The following is a 23,618-nucleotide window of genomic DNA, read 5'->3' on the forward strand; positions in this document are numbered from 1 at the left end:
AATTTATTAACAGCTAATAAAACAAATGTTAATCATTAAAATCCTTTTAAGAATAAAGATATTTATTATTCATGTTAGTGCCTTTGACTTTTCATCATTTTGAGGTTGGCATTGGTGGTTCTGAGTAAAATGAATGAAATTATTTGACATGAAAATATTAAGTTGATAATAGTTTCTGCTGCTTATTTTTTTACAACCCCAATTCAGAAAAAGTTGTGGAATACATAAATAAAAAAGAATGCTATCATTTCCAAATCTCAACAACCCATATTTTATTCACAATAGAACATAAACAAGATATCAGATGTTGAAACTAAGATATTTTACCATTTCTATGGAAAATATTAGCTCATTATGAATTTGATGGCAGCAACACATCTCAAAAAAGTTGGAACTGGGGCAACAAAAGGCTGATAAGAACTTGCTGTTGATAAAAAAACAAATGGAGGAGCATTTGACAACTAATTAGGTTAATTGGCAACAGGTCAGTAACATGACTAGGTATAAAAGGAGCATTTCAGAGAGGCAGAGCCTCTCCAATGTAAAGAGGGGCAGAGGTTCATCAATCTGTGACAAACTGTGTCTAAAAATTCTGGACAAATTTCAGAAAAATGTTCCTCAACGTAAAATTTTGAAGACTTTTAAGATCCCACCATCTACAGTTTATAATATAATCAAAAAATTCAGAGGATCAGGAGGAATCTCTGTGCGCAAGGGACAAGGCTGAAGGTCAAAACTGGATGGGTGTGATCTTTGGGCCCTTAGGTGGCATCAAAACAGGCATGATTCTCTAGTGGACATCACTCCATGGGCTCAGGAACCCTTCCAGAATTTACTGTCTGTGAACACAGATCAGTGTGCAATTCACAAATGTAAGTTAAAGCTGTATCATGCAAAGAAGAACACAATCCAGAAACATTGCTGTGTTTTCTGGCCCGAAGCTTATTTAAAATGGTCTGAGGTAAAATGGAGTTCTGTGGTCAGATGAACCAAAATTTTTAATTTTTTTTGGAAAACATGGATGTCGTGTCCTGTGGACTAAAGAGGAGAGGGACCATCTAGCTTGTTATCAGCGGACAGTTTAAAAGCCTCCATCTCTGATGGTATGGGGCTGCATTAGTGCCTATGGCGTGGGAAGCTTACACATCTGGAAAGACACCATCAATGCTGAAAAGTACATAGAGGTTTTAGAGCAACATATGCTCCCATCCAGACAATGTCTTTTTCAGGGAAGACCTTGCATATTTCAGGAAGACAATGCTAAACACATACTGCATCCATCTCAACAGCATGGCTTCGCAGGAGAAGAGTCCGGGTGCTGAACTGGCCTGTCTGCAGTCCAGACCTTTTACCAACAGAAAAAATTTGGTGCATCATAAAAGAAAAAAATCCACCAACAAAGGCCCAGGACTGTAAAGCTACCTTTTTGCAAAACTCCGAACACAGTCTTGCTGAAAAAATTATGTACATGGTGGAGCACATTGATGCAAAACAGCAAGACACAGGCCAAAAAGGTTATGCAGCTTCGCACACTTTTGCCATTATTAACACACTACAGGCAAAAACTGTTCAGTGATTAGGGTTGAACCCAGTGAGTACACAAGAAATAAAAGCCAGCTAAATCGCAAGTGGCATTTGTAAGTTGAATTGTAAGTTCTGGAGTGAAAAGAAACAACAGAGGAGGAAGAGGAACACAACCCTTCTGTTGTACTAGGAGGAAGAGGAGCATGATAAGGAAGGCCAAGAACAAGAGCAGTCCTATCATATGAACAGGTACAGTATCGCCCAGTCCTCCCTGGCTACAGCTGTATTAAAATGAAGTACAGCAGTATAAATGTTTGTAATGTGTACAGTTCCCAGACATCACCAACCTTTCAACAACCTGTTGAAACCTGCATGTCTGTAATTTTAGCACACCAGCTTTGACTGGGCCACTGTGACAACCATTTCTCACTGTTTCCTGACATTAAATCTAGAAAATAATGAGCACTTTAATGGATAATGAAACCACCTAGTTCCAGTGCTGAAGTCATGGTTCTCAACGTGCTTCAGTCATAGATAACAGTATGACTCTTAAAATCTTTATCAGTGCCTGAGCTCAGTATCAAGAAACAGATCAAAAAACAGAAACACAGTAAACTTACAGCCTGTTTTTATTTTATGCAGCACTTACACAAGATATTAAGTTTGTGCACGTACCAGGTGGCAGTCACTGAACTCATACAAATGCTTTTATCTTCCCCTAAGTTTGCTCAGCTTCCCCCTCATTGCTCTGCAGAGCTGCATACCTAACCAGCAGGAATGTGATTGTACTGCAGCGGCCGAGCCGTCAGACTTGTGGCTACAAGCACACAGTTGATTGCGTCACATCCGAATGAGTTATCTGATTGAGTTGGAGGGTGTGTGAGGGTTTTTTTTTCCCTTCCATTAACGTGTTAAGTCAAATCAGGAAGTGTGATTCTGTGACAGTACTAAGGAAACGGGCAGACAATGGCACTATGTCTGCGTCTCAGCCTGGTAACATGAGTGGCCTCCGGTTGATGACCCCTCTCCTCCTGCTGCTGCTGCTGCTGGTTACCACTCTTAATGGAACAGGTATAACTAGGAGTGTTTTTTTTATTCTCTGTTACCTCTGACTTCAGAAACAACAGCACTATCCACTTTCCTGTCTCCTCCCTGCTTTTTTCAGCTGTGCTTCAGTCAGATTTTTCTGGCATAGCGGCTGTTAGTGTACGTTTTTAAAATAAAGGTAAAGGGTTTTTATTTTTCAGACTGCTCAAATTTAAGAACTTTAAAACTAAAAATAAAATTATTGACACCGAATAAAGGTGGTTGATTAAATGGCAAAAAAGTTTGAGGACCCAAGAACCTAAAAGTTTGTGTTCCAGTTTGATCTGATTACAATGCAAAGCATTTTTTTAACTGAAACTATGCCATTTTTAAAAGTAAGCCTGAATTTCAAGTCAATTGGTTTTCTGAGTTGTTTAATGTCAAAGTCTTTAAAATTGCATCTTATACACTATAACCTTAGTATTTTTTTGTAAACCTTTTGTGTAAAACCCTTTCTTCAAAATTATATAAAAATCTTTTAATCTAAATCATATCTGTTCTGAACAAATTGCTCAACATGTTGAACATTTGCTCCACCTTTTTTGCTCTGTCCAATATGTGACTTATGCAAGTTCTGATTTCAGTAGCAACCATGTGAAATCGTGTCAGACGGAAGTTTTAAGTTCCTGTGTCATTCCTGTGACTGACATCTGCTTCTCTGCACATGTTGTTTTTGAAACCTGGCAGACCTTGCAGCACTTGTTATGATTAACTTGTTGTATATATTTTACTGTGCTTTACAAATAGATGACAGTGACATGATATAAAATAACAGGAGGTGTTGATTTGCAGGGATTGTAACGTCAGAAGATGACGCCGGTGACTCAGGTGATAAAGAGGCCGTAGGTGGGACATGAATTACACAATACATTACCAAAATCCTCATAATAATCCTATAATGTGGCCAAAATTATTTAGACAGACATGTCCACACATGTCCACTCTGGTGAAGTGCAAAAACACCACACAAACTAGTGTAGCAGCACGTCACTTTTCCTTCTTTTCGCTCCAATTTATTCTCTCACAACCGAGCTCACAGCTTTATTTTATGACCACTTAAAGAGGTCTGGTCCCTCTAAACTTTGTAATTGAAAGCTTCATAATGGTGCCTAACTTTGCTACACTTATACTCACTGAGGATTTTAAATGCACTGTTAGAATAGATGATGATCATCATCTCAAGGGGTTTATCCTGATTTTAATAAGATTTAAATGAAAAATGATCTCAGTACATTTTCTACCAATGGAAGTTGCTTCTTCTTATGGTTTTAAACTGATGAACTTTTATTTTTGTGTTTCTGTTTCTTTGAACAAAGTGTTGTATAAGTTTATTTTTACATTTTTTTGACTGGTCTTTACAAAATCTTGTGGAAACACTTTGCAGTGGAGTGGGTGCAGTGATGGCACTGATGATGAAGTGACACATCACACATGAGAAAGTTTGTCCACATAATTTTGGCCATGCATAGTGAATCCACTCATTAAATCCTTGCAATATTTCTTGTTGTAAATATTGTCATGATGATAATTTGTTTTTTTTGTGTATTTGTAGAAGCACACCCGGCTGTTTCTACTTCCACTTTAGAACCAGATGCCTCAACTACAGAACAGGCAGGTGAGTTCTTCATCTCTTAATGGGTGATTTTTACTAAAGATTAGCCCATCTTCATCTCATCATTAATAATAATCAGCTGGGATCAGTTGGCTGGTCATGAATGGTCACGGCTTGATGTTTTGTGGTAATGTTATTCTATCATACGTTTTGAAGATTTTTTTTTTTATGTAATTTAGAGTTTTACATAATTTAAAGGCCCATCTAGGGACAGAAATTATCTTAGGGTAAAATGCTACAGCATGTGGTTCATGCTGTGTTGTATTATAAGTTTGTCAGGATGAAAACAAAATATTATATAAAATAATTAACACCAAGGGAAAAATACAGGATGATAATCAAGAAACAAGCGTTTGTTTTGTGGTTACTACACTGTAGAAATTGTATTGCAATTAGATAAATTTAATTAAAAGACCTAGTCGGGTTTTTTTTCTCAAACTGAGCCTGTTAATTAAACATCTCAAATTATAACACCATTTAGCAAAAGACTGACACATTTCCCATAACTATAAAAACTATTCCCAACTTTTCACAAATGACTGCACCATGTGTTCATTGAGAAAACACTGATATTCATTATTATTAACTCAAGTCTTCACAGCTTGAACCCAACACACAGTTCCCAACAGGTGAAAACGCCAAAGGTCCAAATTATTTATACACCAATCAGACCTGGAGGTAAAGAAAGGGGACACAGGAGATACTGTATACTGGCTAATATTGTTTGTGTTGTTGATGAGAGTTTTCTTTTCTCCATATGTATCCCAAGTATGGGCCTATTTTTAAAAAATTCATTAATGATTATCTTAAAACTTTGTCGAACTAATGCAATATTTTAAGCTGCCTTTTCCAAACTTTGAAAAAGTCAGACCTGGGAATATCACACTTCCAGTCTACTGAAATTAAAGGACAACATCGCCCTGTACTATCCCTACCACTAGTGTTGGTGCTACTTCTTGGCACCACATGGACGAAAGAAACAAAGTTAGTGGGCACATTGAATCAAATAATTTCCATTGTTGTATTTTCAGTTGATGAGAACAAAGAAGATCATGGGTCAGGATTATCCAGTATTCCTGGTACGTCAGATTTGGCTCTATATTTTCTATGAATGTAACAATCATTTATACTTATACACACACGTCTGTCATTTCGCAAATGACAAAACAACAAGACCCTAAGCTGTAACAAGTGCCATCTAATCCTAAGGGAGTTGGTTTTTGCATGATTTATTTACTATTATTCAAGTGACTGGGTTAAGCTCAGTTGGTCTGATAATGACTGACAGGTCACCGTTACCTTTCTTCAACAGACGTTTCAGAAACAACGGTGAGCCCCACCGTCATAGAAGGAACCTCCGAACCACTGATGGATGAAGGGGGTTTGGATCTCATCGTCATCATCCTGATTCCTGCAATGCTGGTGCTCTTAATCATCAGCATAATAGTTTGTGGCATCTTTATCCACCGCAGGTCGAAAAATAAATCTAAAAATGAAGGTACATCCAACATAACCACGAGCACTTTGAAGAGTCAGTTCAGCTACACCGCATACTATCAAATGTTAAAAATGTGGAAAAAAATGTAAAATTAGCACAGATCTGAAATTTTGAATTCCTCAGTTAAGTGTTACATACTCCTTTATTTTATTTATTTTAAGTTGCTGCTCTAGTTATTTAGCTTGTAGAATGATGGGTCGTAATTGATTTTTGTTGTGTTGTTTCTTTTTATTAAAGTAAATTTCACTAAAGCATGCTCTGTTCTAGACCTAAGGGAAGAAGATCCACATTTTGGCGAATTCAGCACAGAGAAGGTGCCAATGTAAGTATTCATAATTTATTTTAATTTGTTTCATTATAGCTGCTAATTTAAAGGGCTGTTCGCAATCATGCAAATGTTTCATTTAAATGTATTTTCTCAATATCTAATTTCTTAGTAAGAGGTAACCCTTAGTGTCTAATTTCCCGTTTTGGTTTCCTGTGCATATCACAGTGAGATATTAACATATAATTATCAGGACTTGTATCTTGCGGTTATAGCTTCTTTTTTTTGTGTGTGGTATTTTCTCAGCTACTTACAACGGCAACATTACACAAACATCAAATCTACTTCTTCATCCTTTGCTTGACCGAACTAAAGTACTTTCTCTTAAGTGTGTAGCTGCACAGCAATGCACTGAGCTAAACAAACTTCCAGTCAACAGTGAATACTTGATCTGGGCATTGAGGTTTTTATCGGAAGAAAATACAAAACTGTGAAAAAAATGTTAGATAAACCAAATAAAAAATAATGATTATCATTAAAAGAAGGCACCATAAACATGAAATACACCAAATATTTTGATAAAAAATTAATTAGCATAGTAACACAGAGAATTAACCCTGATACACTGTTCGTTATGGAACAATCACTGAAAGTGTAAAGTGTTAAATAATAAAACAAAAATGATAATTTTAGTAATTTTCTAAATTAATCATGTTGCAAACACCATACAGAAGCTTACATCGACACTCAATCTTCTCTACTCACTTAGTTGGTTGTCAGCTTGCAGCCTGGATGCACTCATTGGTTAGTGCCAAAGACCTCCAGAAAACAAAAACAACCAACCAACTTTGTCGTAAATTAGCTGTAACCCAAGACTGTAATATGCAGCAGTCATGCACCTGAAATAATTTTATTTACATTTTGGAGAGTTATTATTATTATGATTATCATTATACATAATATAAATAAATGTATTTATTTATTTTTTTAAGTTAGACTAGATGTAGTGCTGACTTTAGTAAAAGGCAGCTACTCTTGCTTTGTTTTGTTTTCTAATTATGGTCAATTTGTTACGTAGTGAAACACAAAACAATCAGTTTATTGTTACATCTGTTGTATTAGTGTCTCAGATTTAGTTTTATCTAATTACCAGTGGTAGTATTTTTATGGCTATAGTTCTTTTCAATTGCGAACATCTTATATCTGACCCCAAGGAGACTGGCATTAGTTTCTGTCTTTCAGCTCCACATAATTACGGTTTAAATGATGTGCTATGAATGTTTTTTTTAACAGGATTAAAGCTTTAGCTTGGTTAGGAAAAGTATGTTCAAGATGAATGGAGAAGTAGGTTAAAGATGTCTTTGACTTGGCGATGGATCTGATAAAGAGGCAGCTGTCAATTAAACTGTAGCACCTCTGTGATGGTTTTTGCAAGTCTGGACCAAAGATATAGAAAAAATATTCAATGTGATGTTGACGGGAACTTGAAATGAACTGAACTTAAAATGTGTCTATAGAGTGGCCAAAAGTGTCTCAGCAAATGAGAAAAACCTCTTTACATTTTGTGCCTTTTAGGCCCATGTTTGAAGAAGACGTTCCCTCAGTACTAGAGGTAGAAATGGAGGAGTTGGACCAATGGATAAAAAAAGATGGTAGGTTGCTGTACACAAACAAAAACTATCAGTTAAAAAAGGGTAATGAAAAGGCCATGAACTTCAACAGAAAAGTGTTGTGATTCAACAAAACAATTCAGTTTTCTTAGGTAGCTCAAAGTGATGCAGTCTCATTAACAACTTTACCTTCACTACCATAACTGGAATTCTAATGAATGATTACATAAAGTAAAATCAGTAAAATGTAAATGACTACTGAAGGTGGTGCAACCCAGGGCAAAAATTTGATTAATTCAATCCCCTTCACCCATTACTAGACAAATCAGTGACGTTAAATATGCATCATACGACTGGGGAAATATTGAGTTTGATAGCTGCAGGCAACATTGTGCAATAGAAGGTTGTGTTACTGATTCAGACTCATTATGAAGGCCACAGTCTGTTAAATTGTGATGCATCATACTGAGAGTTGTTTCTGATATTGTCGAACCCATTTATATCTGTGACCTTAGAGTCAATCATAGAAACATGTGTTACACAAATACAGCATTAAAATTAACTACAGCTTTTAATGACCACAAAGATAAATTAAGACATATTTAAAGCAGTTTAATCATACATTGTAATTTATAACTATCTACATAGTTAACTCTAAGTGTACTTTTAACGTGAGTGTAAATTGTATCAAAACACTCTGAGCAGTATCATGAATTGCTAGTTTTATTCCAGCAGAGGTCACTGTTGTTTCACTAGAAATAAACATAGCCTGCCTAATGTCAATAATGGAAGGTTGTCGCTGCAATTATTATTTTTTTAATGCTTATGAATGTTAGTTTTTAAAATTTCTATTTGATCAAGTTTGTAAGGGTTTATTAGTAATAGTAATTTATCAACTTATCCTACAGGTGAAACTGCAGAGGACACTAAACACATGTAATTCAAATCATGGTAAGCATATTTTACATTTGCCATGAGAATTATATTACTTTGTGAAGGTTTTCTTGGAAATGTGAAATGACCATTAATTGATAAACTGAAAATGTCTTTTTGGATGCCAAAACAAAAAAAAGGCCTAGAACACACAATCTGTTTTGGCCTTTTGATATTTTTCTGTTGTTCTCTCATGAACCTTTGTAGTTAGTTTAGCAATGTTAATGACTAAATCATGACACTGTGTCACACCCTGAAGCAATGTGTCACAGGATGAGTATGTTTTATTAAGCAATGTCCCTGCAGGTGTGAATACCACCAAAGTCTGAGCTATTGCACTAAGAATAGTTTCAAAACAGAAACCTAAACATTTATTGTCTACACTTTTACATTAACCTTGTTGTGCAGTAATGAGAACACAGAACCGAGCAACAGTTGACTTTGATAATTAGAAGTTTTTTCACAGCTTCCACATTGCTGCCAGCCTCTGTTTGTTGTGATGCACCAGCTGGTTTCTGTATAGCTGTGACTGATGAACTGTGACCCTTTTCGTCATTCCACATGGTACAGATTGAAAGTGCAAACACTCCTAACCATCTGTTAGTGATTACAACAGCCATGCGTGGAAATGTTGCCACAACTTAAGCCTGGGATAGTCTCCTTACTGGAAGTGCTGGAAAGGCAAGGTCAAGGTCCACTCCACTAACTGTTGACCAACATCTCATACACACTGCTTTTTCTCAGGATTTTCTTTCCAAAGCTGTGTAAGGATTACAGGCTCCTTTTATTCAACGCGGAGGCACTCAGCACACATTTGGTTACACAAGAGATCTCAAAACAGAAGTACAAGCAATGTTACTGCTGCCGTGTTGCACAATGTGATGCCATCTGCAGCAGCTGCACCTTGTTTGTTAGACCTGTGACATTCCACAGTAACTCTGGCACAACAGTGAATCCGTTTAAATAGAGAGAGCGCATACACAATCTTGCTGAAGCTGTTGAAGAAGTGGGTTTTTTAATGACTGTGCACCGGAAGACCTGAACGATAGCAGAGAAATTATTTGATTAAGATAAATATGTTTGAACCAAATTTAAGAAAATTATAACAAACAATAAGAAGTCTAAAAATAAAAGGGGAAGGAATCCACTTTAGTTCAATGCACAGCTGGGTGCTTACTGTAAAGGTACACTAAAGCAGGACATATCTGGCAGGATCTACCAGATACAGAGGAAAAAACAACATTCAATGGAAGTTAGGTTTCTGTCCACTTGATCAATGTAAATGCAACATTCCCTCTCCTCTTAACTGTTGTTCTAAATCAACACCTGATGCAAAGATGTCTTTCTTCAGCTGCTAAATGTTCACTATCTACAACTAACTTTGACTGTCTGATGTTGCTGACTGTATTGTGTAGCTAATGGACAGTGGATTAATCCAGCTAACATTTTATTGTTTAAATCTTAACACTGGAAAAGCTCACAGATGTTTAGGAGCCTCAGCCAAATAGGTCACAGAAGAGTTGACCAATGCTGTGTGGATTCAGCTCAGCCCACACTAACCAGAAGTGAGAGTGCAGGTTGTGCTGTGGTTAGCCTTGTTGTTGAAGTTTGTCATTGTTTTGAGTTTGTTTTGTGCAAGGTGATTCTTCCTCAATGCTGTGTGATCACAGTAATACGCGCTAAATGGACTGTACAGTCAAGTTAGTGCATTGGCTGGACAGAGTGAGAGACAGAATACAAGGACTTTGAATAACAGTAAAGAAACTGATTCAAATCTGAATCTCTTCTTTTCTTTACCAATATTGGATGATTTTATAGTAGTTAATTTAAGTTAAAAGTGACATAGAACTATTGCAAAGTTTAGAGTAATCCCTGACCATAAGACAATGACCTCCATCAGCAGAGTTTACAGTAGGCTGCCATTGTCACCTCTTTCTCCTGTGATTGCTTTGCTGCAGGTTAACAAAGGACAGTCTCCCGGTATGCAAGGACAAACAGGCAACAATGCATCGTTGCCAACTCGGATGTTCTGACCTTTCTACAATAATTCAGCCATATTCGTAACCACAGGAGCTAATTTGACTGTCAGGAAATGGCATCGTAATGCTGAAAGGACACTTACAGACAAGACTTCTATTTCACAGTAAAATAATCTGTGATAAATATTAATCTGATCACTTTTGCAACAAACACATGTAACTGTATCATATAGTCTCTTCTTGTAATGACAGTGGTCAGTGTTTTGCATTTTGTGTTTCTTTTATGCTTTGCATTTGTTGTTTATTCAATGTGTTGTGTATTCAATGTGCTAGGTAAATATACAGTGTTTTCCATGTAAAAGAATCGGCCTGAAAGAAATGTCAGCATTTATTCAGCTCATTCTGTCTTTGTTGTATTATACTGTGTGACTCTCTCCAGCTGCAGGTTTTAATGGTGAAATCCTGTTGAGGACTGCAAGGCATGTGTGACATCAAGGCCACTCCTTTTTCAGCTAGTTAAGACTTGGAAAAGTTTTTTTCTTTATTTCAGAAACTGCCTGGAATCAAATCCATGTGAAGTCATTTGTCTAGTCTGCTTTCAGAAAGCCTCACATTTTCATCTTGACTCTTTGACTGAATACTTTATATCTGCAGATACTGTTCTGATGTTTTGTTATTAGTTTTGGCTTTAAAGTATTAAATGTAAGCAGTCATTCATACTGAGCTACTCTAAATGTGAGCTCAACTTTCTGTCAGTATTTTGCAGGAACTTGCACTATAAATATAAGTACACAACAACATATTTCCAATGTATGTGTGAATGTGTTAATATTTCTTATAATATTGTTGTTTTGCTGATAAAGCTTTAAATAAAATGTAAATAAATAGACTGTGAGGGTATGAGCATTACATGCAAACATTGTGGCTCCAGGGATGGAATTGTCATTTGGTAAGTGGGTGCACCACTGTGGTCCAGACTGAAATATCTCAACACACTTTTAATAGGTTGCAGTGTAACTTTGTGTGGAAGGTCATGTTTCCAAGTCAGTTGATGATCCTCTGAATTCTTTTCTTGATGCACCACCTTGATGCTGACAACCCTGCTATTTGATGAAATGCCCTAAAATTTGGTCCACATAATCATGGTGTTTAGAGTTTGAAGCTTGACGATCCTGGTGATTCTGTGACAATGTACAGGCACAAACTACTTTTGCTCTACCACTAAAATATGAATTTGATTGAAATATCCTGACAGGTGTTGGATGACACATGTACTTCTGGTTATCTCTTAACCTTACTATTACCATCATTATAAGCTCAAAATAATCCAGTACAATACATCATGACTAAACACATGAAAAACAAACTACATTCCTAGTCTCAGTTGTACGTCTGTAAGCATCCATCAATCCAGTATCGAACTCCTTACCATTTTCAGAGTGGTGGTGGGGGCTGGAACCTATCCCAGCTGTCAGTGGGCAGGGTCCACCCTGGACAGATCACCAGTCTATCTCAGGTCCAACACAGAGAGACATACACAGACAGACAATCATTCACATTCACACCTACGAATAATTTAGAGTCATCTGGAGGACACCCAGGCAGAGCTCCTGTTTGGAGATGGCTATACGAAAGCCTCCCCTCAGTCCAAACACATCAAAGCCCATTTGGAGTTTGCAAAAAAGCACCTGATGTCTTTCAGGCTGTAAGGAACAGGACTTTCTGATGAAACCAAGATAGAACTGTTGGGCCTCAATTCCACTCATTATGTCTGGTGGAAACCAGGCACCGCTCATCACCTGCCCAGTACCATCCGTAGAGCGAAGCATGGTGGTGGCAGCATCACTCTGTGGGGGTGTTTTTCAGCAGCAGAGACTAGGAGACTAGTCAGGGTTGAGGGAAAGGTGAATGGAGTAAATTTCAGAGGTTTTCCTCAATGAAAACCTGTGCCACAGTACTCAGGAACTCAGACAGAAACGAAGGTTCACCTTCCAACACGACAACAATCCAAAGCACACAGCCAAGACAACACAGGAGTGGTTTAGGGACAACTCTGTGAATGTCCTAGAGTGGCCCAGCCAAAGCTGGGACTTAAACCCTATTGAACATTTCTGAAGAGAACTGAAAATGGCCGTCCACCAACAGGCCCCATCCCAACCCGACTGATCTTAAGAGGATTTCCCAAGAAGAATGACAGAAAATTCCCCAGTTCAGGTGTGCTAAGCTTGTTGTGTCATACCCAAGAGGCTCAAGGCTGTAAGTAATTGCTGCCAAAGGTGCTTCAACGAATAACTGAACAAACAAATGTCTAATAAATTTACAGACATGTCTAAAATTCTGTTTGTACTTTTTCATTATGTGGTAAAGAGTGTAGCTTAATATGAACAAAAAATGAATTTGAATGATTATAGTATTAGGCTGCAACATAAGAAAATTGAAAAAAGTGAAAGGGTTCTGAAAACCTTCCGAATGCACCGTATACATTAAATAGTTTTTCAATTGGCAAATGCTTGTATCCAAAGCAGCATACAAATGAGGTACAATCCATAAAATCAATTGGAGCCTGAAAAATAAATTAGTTCAAATGCATGTTTGACTGTTAAAATGTCATGATGTAAATTTGATGGTATAAGGAATCAAAAAGATTAAATTAATAGCACAACAAATACAAATCAACTTTGTTAAACTGTGTTTCATCTGTCCAACCTGTTTATTGTTCTCTTCAACTTTTATGTCTCCTGCTGCAAACCCACTGATGACTCTGCTCTACTTTCCACTTTGAGCTCTGTGTGTCTGATGGACACTTACGAAAAGCTGATGGATTTCATACCAGGGAAAGGTCTGAGGGAGCAAGGACAGACAATCCACGCAAACCAATGAATACAAATGAGAAATAAGTCTCTCGTTCCATTTTCTCATTAGACTTGCAGACAGCAGTTTGCTCTGCCACTGCACAACATTGGCATCATCACTGCTGTCTGGCTGCTCTGACACTGCTCACTAAACATTGACATTTTCATGAACAACAGCAAGCGCCTTAGGAAACACTGAAATATGTTTACACCGGTCTATGGTTTAGGCAGAAATCTCAAGCCTGTTGCACATCACTGCCATTTGTTGGGTAGTGATTGAATTTTGGAGTATCATGCCAAAAGGCTTGTCTCTTTTCATCCTCTCAAGAATTAGCTCATTTTCAAATGTTAGGAAAACAAAGACCTTATTTCTTTTTCAGAACACTACATCTATTGCAGCCTCTTTACACTGGCTCCGAGAAAGGTTTAGAGTTGATTTTACAATCATTAAAATGAGAATACCACTGATTTCACATTTTAAAGGGAGTTCACTGATCATGTGTAGCTGATGAAATTCTGTTTTGTAACTGTGCAGAAGTAACTGTAACTGTAATGAGTCTCAATAGGGGAAGGTTTGGGTCCCATACTTTTGGACCATAATCCACCATGTTGGGAACTAAAAGTCTATATATTTCAACCTCTGTTTTAGTCCCACGTGAGCCTGTATGTGATGAAATCGAGATCTTTAAAATGGGGACAGACCCACAAGATTTTTGCAGATTTAGGGTCTTGAGGCCTGAGGGTCTTTTTATTCTGGTGCAGTTTAATATATTTATATAAAGCTGAATGATAAGTACATCAAGCAACAAACGTTGAATAACATAGAAACAATCTTTTATTCTTTATTGATCAATTGAAAATGCCAGGCACTCACATTGACATCAGACATTGGCTGATTTTCTTTGTATTTCGTGTTTTAAAATTGAGTATTTTGGAGTTCACTTTGAGCTCTCATGTAATATGATGGGAATTTCCCACTGTTCCCTGACATCTCATGAAACAACAATTAACTCATTAATCAAGAAGGCAGTCTGCAGATTTTCTGTGGTGAGCTAATTCTCTCCCAGTTCTAGCTCAATTTTCAGTTTACAGAGATGAAATTGGCATCAATCTTATCATCTATTTCTTAGAGTGAATTTCCTAAATTATCAAACTGTTCCCTTTAATGAAACTTTAAAATAGTTGCACTACAGCAGCAGGTGCAGGGTTTTAGTTACTGTGTCCACAGGCCCAGCAAACAGGGTTTGTTCTTACAGTGCCAAGTTCTAGCTAAACAGGTTTACACGTAAATAAAACAGCAAAGCTTTTTATCAAACATGACTGTGGCAAACAATATATCATGCGTGATGTATTGACTTAGAAATCAGAGCCTATAACCTAAGGCCCTAACCTAAGCTGGCACTAGGTATATCTACTGGTATGTGGGAGGATATGTATATTCATGATTTTGATTAAAGGCATGTCTGTCACAGTGAACAGAGATGTGACATAATCCCCTAGAGGACACATTCCTAACATCATATTTCTATCAGCTCTGTTTCACAGCAGCTGTGTTTGTTTGCCTTCAAGAGCTGTGATGTTAGAGCATCGTCCGTCTGTCGCAATCATCACATTCACTCATTCTTGGGCAATCTTTGAGTGGAAAACAGAACACCCCGGGGAATCTGTGTGTGGGAGAGTGTGTGTTTGTATCATTATTGGAGACTTTTACTTCACAATAGTTTTGAGTTTCGTCCTTTGTAGAGTCACGGTGAGCAACTTGAACCGTGTGAAACTTTTCACAGCCTCTTATGAAAGACTGCTCTTTGCACCATTTGGACAATATTTGATAGAGTGTGATAGGCCTGTAGCTACTACTGAGAACACAGAGGCCATGTCCTCTGTTTAAGGGAATCATAGTGTGATTTTAAAGGCACGTTGTGAATCATGTAAGTCAAGCTGCATCAAATAATAAAAGCTATGCTGGTTTCTTAAAAATAGGAGTTAATGCTACAATATGCAAGTTAACCTAGTGCTAACACAAGACTCAAAATGAGTCCATTCTTCACCAACCAGCCGCCCTTCTTCCTGCTCAACTATATTCATCTACGCTCCACCACAGCCCTTTACATATGCAGCAAGCCTTACTGTGCATCACAGTAAGGAGATTTGAAAGCAGCTCTCTCCACATCACGTTTTTAGTTTACATATATTGTGGCATTAACTCAACTTTTGTTGAATAGCTACTTTAAAGTTGTTTTATGAGTTTTAAAAAGTAAAAGTAACTAGATTAACAGCACTTTAGAAATTAATAATCTGGAGACATCAAGTTGAATCAACACTTGTTCCATCACACTGACAAAAAACTATATCAGATTTGGTTTCTATGGACATTTTCTCAGTTTGAGGAGTTGGTTCTACAGTAGACAAATACATGTCTATGACTTTGCAATACAAACAGCACAAAGACAACATATAATATTGTTTTAGTTAAATGTTATGCTATGTTAAATTATGTGTAAGGGAGCATGAAAGTCAATATTAACTATAATCAGCAGCAGCAGGCCGGACACTATACTGAACGGTTAAGGTGAGGGGGAAGCTGTAACAGAATGCAAACCTTTCACTCCTCCATTGCCTATAGTCATCAGTAATGAATGAATACTGCATACAAGCAGACAAAATGTGTTTATTTTTCAAGTTGTTTGCTCATTTTGGTCATCCAGAGGGAGGTTGGAGTGGAGGTGCTGCTTTTTCAAGTTGGATTGAGCCAGTTGAGGTGGTCTGGGAACCTGATCCTAATGATCTGATAATCATTAATATTTCCTTCATCCTATAACAACCCATCCCCCCATTCATGAATGAAAACTAAATAATAACAGTGAGCTGATTTCAGTACAACAGACAGATTAATCAAGTTGAATACATTTATCTAAAGGAGCAGGTAAAATACCATTAATAGAACATTGAAAGCTTCTCGCTCTTATTTGACTGCATGTAGTAACAAAGTGAGGATATTTAAATCTTCTTTTGTTTCTGGTTCTGGTTTTCAGTTTTCCAGCTTTAATTCCACACTTCTCAGGACCACATGCTTGGTGCTTAGTGGTATCTCAGGGTTTCAGACTCTCCCTGGAGGATCCAGATACAGGGCATAAAAATGGCCATGAGCCAAAGCTAACCATAGCTGGCACAGCCGGGCAGCAGAAGCAGCAGCAGCAGCAGACAAATCCATAAAGCTTGCTCAAACAAGGTATAATATGCTGGGAAGAATTTGGTCTACATGTTCATCTACCATCATTTAGAATTGGAGTCCCCCCCCCCACCACACACTCATCAAGCAATGTTTCCAGTTTTTATATTTCATTATAACAATGTATTTAAAAAAGCTAAACTAAATTTGTAATGAAAGAAAGAGAAAACTGATGGCAGGTGGACTTCAAAAGTCAGAATATTTTTAAATGTTTTTTATTTTTATGTTTTTATGTTATTTTTATTCAGGGGTATTTTTACAAAACATTTATCTGAATAAAATGGTTATTTGGAACTTTCTTGTTGAACAATAAATCCACTCTTTCTTTTGTATGTAATTTGCTTAGTGATAATTAAAAGTCTTACAACAAATTTAACCTGACTTCCTTGTCTACAAATAGAGATGTCTACTCCTGGTGGTCTATGTCATTTGATTAAAACTCATATTGAAAATCCTATAAAGAGCAGAATCATGCAAAGCCAATACTCAAGTAAAATTAATACACAGTAGTGGCAAAGTTAGCAGCAATAAAAAAGCAAAATCAATGTTGAGAGCTACACATCAGTAAAACTAATCTTTTAAAAAAAGAAAAAATATTTATTGAACTCACGTTTGTGCCCCAAATAAAGAAAACTTCAAAGTTTTCATAATTATAAAAATATATTATGTAATAAATTAAGGGGAAAGATCTCTATTAGCTATTGACTTGACTCGGAAGTAAAGCCACCACTTTAGGCACAGGTGGTTTAACACATTATACTAACGTTACACCATAATTTGATAGTTGTTAAAATGTGCATTTGCAAAAATAAATTAACTTTACTAACTTTGACTTTAGTAACCAGAGCTGTCAAATAATTGTAGTTCAGTTAAATTTCAATAGCAATTCTGAATAATAAATATGTAATATTTTATTTGTAATTCCATAGGGGATGTCATCTAAAGAGCTGTGTAATTACATCACTTTTGAGCGTCCGCTAGCAAACAAAAACGAGTCATCATCAAGTTGCGACAGCCATTCTCTCCAGTCGGTGGAGAGTCAGGAGACGAACAACCCTGGCGGCTGTTGAGGAGGCTGTGAGCACCAAATCTCTCACAACTCAGACTCCGTTTGGTCGTCGTGGATGTGTTTACGTTTTCTGATATTCGGTGGACATCATAAGTCGCCCAGTAAGGGAACAGAGTCAAAAGGTCGATAAACACACGCGTCAATTTGACAGAGCAGCTAACGTTAGCAGTGTTGCACTAGCCAGCTAACATTACACGGATTTGGCTTCTAGGTTGGCTTGTAGAAGCTAGTTAGCTGGGTTTGCTAACGTGCTAGCTTCTGTAAGTTAACTAGGTGCAAACACTGTCTGCTCCTGGTGGGAAACCAAGAAAAGAAGAAGGAACGTAATATACCTGGTCAGAGACTCAGGGTTATATCTTCTTCAAGCTCTAAGGATACCTCGGTGTGGATAAACCACCCAAGAAAACCCTGCAGAGGCCTGCTGTTTTCGTCTCTTTTCATAATTCGGAGGTAAATACAATATAAAATTACAGAGTGCAAGATCACCACTGAAATATTCCACTAATGGTCCAGTAGAAAAGGGCCTAGCATTAGCCAGCTAATGCTAACACACACCTAGCTCATCAGCTAGCTGTGTTAGCATAGCTAACGTACTTGTTTTGATGTAGACTTAAAATAAGTTGAAGTAGGCGAATTTAGCTCGTTGTGGCTAAACGCATTGTGTGACAATGTTGCCAGCATACAAATAAACTGGCAGTGTTTTTGTATGGGCTGGTTCAGTTGAAAACACAGTGTCCTTTAAACAAGCTTCACAAACTGAGCCAGAAGATGCAGACTGAGTTCACAGCGCATGTAACTAACATAACACAATTAAGCGAAGCGCTTCAGTGGTATAAGCGAGACTTTTATTTTGCTCACGGTTTTCAGATGTCATGTGTAGGTATGGTTTAGTAACTGAAAAACCTCTTGTTATCTCAGCAGTTAAGGCTTTAATGTCTCACATGCCCGCTGAACCCATGTTAACTTAATTTATGGCTTAGCAGTTAGTTTAATGCTTCGATCTGTTATAACCCACATATTCTTGTGGGGAGACATGTAACAGCAACTAACGCGACAGTGACAATGAGCACCATTTAAAGATTGTTGAGAGGTTTAAGATTTTAGACACAGACTTGATTTTAAAAATGACTGGAGAAACTATTGTACTCTCAAAGAAGGTCCTTGAAAGTAAGTGTCGCGTCTCCTCTTTGCTATTTGGTACATCTGTTTAAAAGTGTATAGTTAAATACAAGCCTGCTGCAAAACAAATTCTTTATTGGCAAATTATTAGCTTTTCTATAAATTGTTGGGAAATTGTAAATTTGTTTCAGAATAATTTTCACTTATTTCATTCATTGCTTTTTAAGTAGTCATAACAGCTGTCTTTATATTGTTACATTAAGTACACAGAACACACCAATTCAACCACAGTTTTACTCCATCTGTGGGTGTAACATAAACATTACTGCTAAACTATATAGAAGTAAGCTACATAAATAACAGTTTCAGTTTCACTTCTCAATTCTCTTAGGTGACCATATTGTTTTGTTTTTTTTACTTTGTGTTGTAAAGTGTGAAAGTCAGTTAATGCCATGCTGAAATATATTACAGTTCACAAAAGTACTATTCAACCCATGTTAAAGCCTGTCCAGCTGGAGACTTGGGAAGTCAGGTCAAATGACAAATGTTTACTCAATCTCATGCATAGCCAACACAGGTGTAAGTCACATCACTCTGCAGGGGAATACAACACCTCCTGCACCCTAACTGCTGGTTAACTGCATTCACTTGACCTATCAGATTTGACTCCTCGATGATAACTAGAATAAAAACTGATGGCATTTTAGCTTGATTTTCATAACATGCATATTGTAGCTTTAAAGAAATGCATGCCTTGTACAGCCACAGATTGTACATTGTTAAGTTCCAAAATAATTTTTAATCACATACGTTGCATTTTACAATTTAGTCATTTAGGAGATGGTGCAAATTGAACCACTAACCTTGTTGTTTATAGACAACTGCTCCATCTGCAAAGACACAGCTGCCCCTGTAGATTATAAAAGTGAGGTGGTCGTCTTTTAAAATAAATATAACATGGAAGATTATGGAAGATTGGTAAAACTTTTAGGAATTTTTAGGGTGGCATTTTGTGTAATGCTAACTGGCCTTGACTGCCCACAACATTTACAGTTTATCGTTTGTAACAAATGTTGGAGATCTGGCTTAATTTTTAGTTTTGCATTTTAATTTGTTGTTATTTTTAATTCAATTTGTATTGTGGTGTTTACCAGCTCTGACAACCTACTATCCTGATTAAATAACTGTATTTACTATTTATCAAAATGTAAAGTAGTGCAAGCAATATATTATGCAGAGGTTACAGAATGAAAGTGCAAAGAAAGGTTGACCGTATTGAGACATGGTTAGCAGTTCACATGGATAGGTGATGAAATACAATTTTCTGGCTGTTATTGCTCCAAGACCTTGGAGAGTGAGAGATGAGGGGTATCCTAGACTTTTGTTTGCAGAAAGTTCCACATTCCCACAGTCATGGCTGTTTCTGTTACTGACCCTGGGGCCTTCCTAAAATTGTACTCTTATATATGGACAGTAAAATTTCCTGGCTTTGAAGCTTGAATTGACAAAACACAAAAGGGTCAGACTGAGATTGGTTTTTAAGAATGAAATGGTGGGCAGTGTTTCAGCAGACATACATTCTCACAGACCGATCTTAGTAACTCTGCACTGAACTGTTATAATAATGTTGTTGTTGTAATAATTAAAAACCCAAAAGCATTTGCGATCTGCTTGCATAAGATTAATAATTGATGCTAAACATTTTTTTATTTTGCCATGCTAATATTTCCTGCAGGCAAATACCTATGCATGTGGATTTTAACCTAGTTATGAAACAATCATGTAATCTTGGGTTGTTGAGGAAAGAGATTGTAAACGCCAAATTTCCATTGTGCTTTGGGCCCTGTCAGTGCTAATTCTAATGTAGGCTTGGAGAGAGAAGAATACCAACATATCTAAAAACTGTTAATGCCAATTTTTACATTTCAGCTTCTATTGACTGTAGATTTGGGGAAATTATCCCCCCTAAATATTGACTGTTTGAATGATCAGTTGAGAAAGCTCCAACTTTAATCTCATGTTGTCAAGTAATTAAATGAACTTTTTTTTTTTTGCTGCTTTATTGTATGCGAAGCAACGCAGGATACCAGCAAGACAAGATATCAACTATTATAAAGAGTCTTAAAACGACCTAACTACAAAACTGCTTGGAGCAGAAATGGAAAAGGGTGATGAAAACTGAGGTAATTGCAGAGCAGCATGACTTTCTTACTCCTGGGAACGACATGGGGTACAAGACACTGAACCTGAAATTTTTGCCAGTGAGTTAGGCTAGATTTGCATGGCAGCTCTGCTGGCATCAGTGTGTTTGTGTAGAAATGAAAAGCAACACTGTAAAGTGCTTCTCTACCATTAAGGTAGAGCATTGCTATATAAGTGCATACCACATACCGTCATTGTGTGGTGCACTATTATTATTATTATTATTATTATTATTATTATTATTATTATATTAAACTTGACTAAGACCAGATGAAATGGTTTTATTTCTTAGACTTTGAGATGGGTAAATTATTATTATTTTTTGTCCTTTTGGCTTATTCTGTGAGATCAGGGTCAGCAAATCATTTGTCTGCGTTTTTTTTTTTTTTTTATGCCGGATGCCCTCCCTGACGCAACACTCCAATTTCTACCAGGCTTGGGACCGACACTGCACGGCTGGCAACGGCGATGGGATGTTGGGGGTTCAGTATCTTGCCCAGAGACACTTCGACATATTTAGCCTAAATCAGTGAAGAGTGTAAGATCACCACTGTGGTTGAAGGAAGCCAACTGAGAGCTCAGTCCACTGCGTTAACAAAGTGAGGCAAGATCTGGAATTGTGAGACCTAAGGGATCATTAGGGTCACAAAACTTTTACATAAAGCAAGACTTTCGCAGTGTAATAATATGCAATGACAATGTAAACATTTCTTGCCGTACACTGGGAATTTCCCATGACCAAAGGGTTGAAATGAACCATTGGCAGAATTGTTTTGGAGGCTGTGGAATTGGGCGAGATAGATCGGGACAGAATAGGAAACTTCTGTGTGGAATGGAAATGCTTTAGTTACAGATCAGCACTCTCTGATCAGAATAGGCAGTCTTTTCAGCTGGTTTATGGGAATCAAAGAATTGATGTTGGTGGTGATGTTAGTGAACAGTAGTAGTCCAGTGAAGACTTTATGAGGGCACAAGTTAAGTCTACTGTTCAAGATAAATTTAAGGAATTCTTCCAAGTAGAGAGGCTTAAGAGGGAGTACACGTCAGTGTTACTCTGTGCTACAATGGTGGACTTGTTGACAGATGGGCAGATCTAAAGAAGCAAAGACAGAAGTTCAAAGGATGACGTACGACAGGTAAATGTTGATAAATCAGTGGGAAGAACCAGCTGGAAAAGGCACAGGAGCAAGAATGGACAGAGGGGATAGAGGGTAGAGACATATTTGAAACTGTTAGTAAATGAGGAAGGAAAGTCTGAAGAGAAAAAGAAAAGATTAGGTGAGCAGAGGTATTAGAGGGTGTGTTGTATGTAGGCAGGGGCATTTCAGGAGGTGACTATGAGAAAGGAAAATAAAGGAACTTCTCTATTAGGAGGTCCATGCCACCTTTAAAAGAGAGGGATCCTCTATTTCCAGGAAATATAATCATGTTCTGTGTGTTTTTCAGGCAAGGACATAAGTTGAACTGTGTGGCAAAAATGGACACATGAAGGAGAGAAACAATTTAAGTTCAAAATTGTAAGGTCACACTTGTGGGCCTTTATCTCCACTGCTTCTCTGAATAAATGCTTTCAATTCCTCCTTGTTTTTGATTTTATCCAGCATTGGTAATTGAAACACATTCCTCACAGAGATCAAGGAGCTACGTGGGTAATGACCATCTGATCGCCCAAAATCTATCATCTTTGTGGGGATGTTTTACAGAGAGTAATGAGAGATATCGCGCAGAAACACAGAGCTAAGTTTAAGCTAATTACAGCAGTGAATCTGCAATCAAGTTTCTCCTCCTCTGTGGGCATATTTTGTAAGCATGGCCAACAGCTTGTTACAAGCATATTAGAGGCAGACAGCAAATCACAAATTGTCAATGGACATGTCACTGGACATATTCAGACTTCTACAGGCCACTTTATTATTCCCAGTTCTAGTCAGATTTTGAGAGGACTTTAAATACCAACCGCTGATCTCTCTTGCAATCTAGCTACTCCACTCCACTGCTGTCTGCAGCCTTTTGTCCTGCACATACACATGCACACTTTAAAAAAGCTGATTAGAAACTCTGTTAGATACTTCTATGGCAGAGAAATTTGGTTTTTCTAATGCACTTCTTGGTTTGTGGTTTCTCTAATCCCCTTCTGTGATTATTATACAGAATTTACAAGAGAGTTAAGAAATTGGCCTACTTTAATAAGTCTAATACAACTGGGTCATTTAAATGCATGTAAATGTACTGATTATTATGAGCCACGGTAGCATTAGCTACTTATTAGTATTACATTTTCATCTCATCTGCATCAGTTGTGGGAGGTGAGGGTATTTACTTTGGATTTAAGCGATGCTGGAAAGATACAGTAAACCCTAATACATAGCCTTTGAACTAATCTTTGTTAATGCTAAAAACATCTTGCAACATCTTTCGCATTTGTTTTAAAAAGATAAATGTGATCCATCTTAATGTGGAGAGGTGCAGTACAAGCCTTCTCTAACACTTGCTATATAACACTGGCAGTGGGACAGAGATATTCACTTTTGTGAGTGTTTTATTAGTAAGTTTTGTAGTTTTACAATCATTTTTAGATTGATAACAATGTTGAGATTGATAACAATGTCTGCCTGAAAAGCTGTACAGAGCATAGTTGTA

The 23,618-nt window shown here is 37.3% G+C and overlaps 2 protein-coding genes across 9 annotated transcripts in view; both read left to right on the top strand.

The window, feature by feature from the left end:
* The first annotated feature begins 2,424 nt into the window (after positions 1 to 2,424).
* tmem154 (transmembrane protein 154) lies at positions 2,425 to 11,396 on the top strand. 4 transcript variants are annotated; one of them, XM_067499104.1, is made up of 9 exons: positions 2,425 to 2,595; positions 3,403 to 3,438; positions 4,163 to 4,225; positions 5,254 to 5,301; positions 5,535 to 5,720; positions 5,988 to 6,042; positions 7,561 to 7,637; positions 8,504 to 8,546; positions 10,487 to 11,396. In XM_067499104.1, the coding sequence occupies exons 1-8, from the start codon at positions 2,499 to 2,501 to the stop codon at positions 8,533 to 8,535; spliced, it is 594 nt and encodes a 197-aa protein (XP_067355205.1). In that variant the 5' UTR covers positions 2,425 to 2,498; the 3' UTR covers positions 8,536 to 8,546; positions 10,487 to 11,396. The 4 variants fall into 4 exon arrangements, with proteins under 4 accessions (XP_067355205.1, XP_067355207.1, XP_067355208.1 ...); XM_067499103.1 differs by having other exon boundaries at positions 2,427 to 2,595; positions 3,403 to 3,456; XM_067499106.1 differs by lacking the exon at positions 8,504 to 8,546 and having other exon boundaries at positions 3,403 to 3,456.
* A 6,203-nt stretch (positions 11,397 to 17,599) lies between these two features.
* Positions 17,600 to 23,618, top strand: part of fbxw7 (F-box and WD repeat domain containing 7) — a 102,699-nt gene continuing 96,680 nt past the window's right edge. For 4 of the 5 annotated variants that reach the window (XM_067497168.1, XM_067497167.1, XM_067497170.1 and 1 more), the window contains exon 1: positions 17,600 to 18,107. The gene's annotated coding sequence lies outside the window, so the exon portion shown is untranslated. Of the gene's footprint in view, positions 18,108 to 21,434; positions 21,578 to 23,618 lie in introns of those variants that run through there. The other variant, XM_067497169.1, reaches the window with a different exon arrangement.

This window comes from Channa argus, chromosome 3 (genome assembly GCF_033026475.1).
Source record: "Channa argus isolate prfri chromosome 3, Channa argus male v1.0, whole genome shotgun sequence".
Classification (NCBI taxonomy): Eukaryota; Metazoa; Chordata; class Actinopteri; order Anabantiformes; family Channidae; genus Channa; species Channa argus.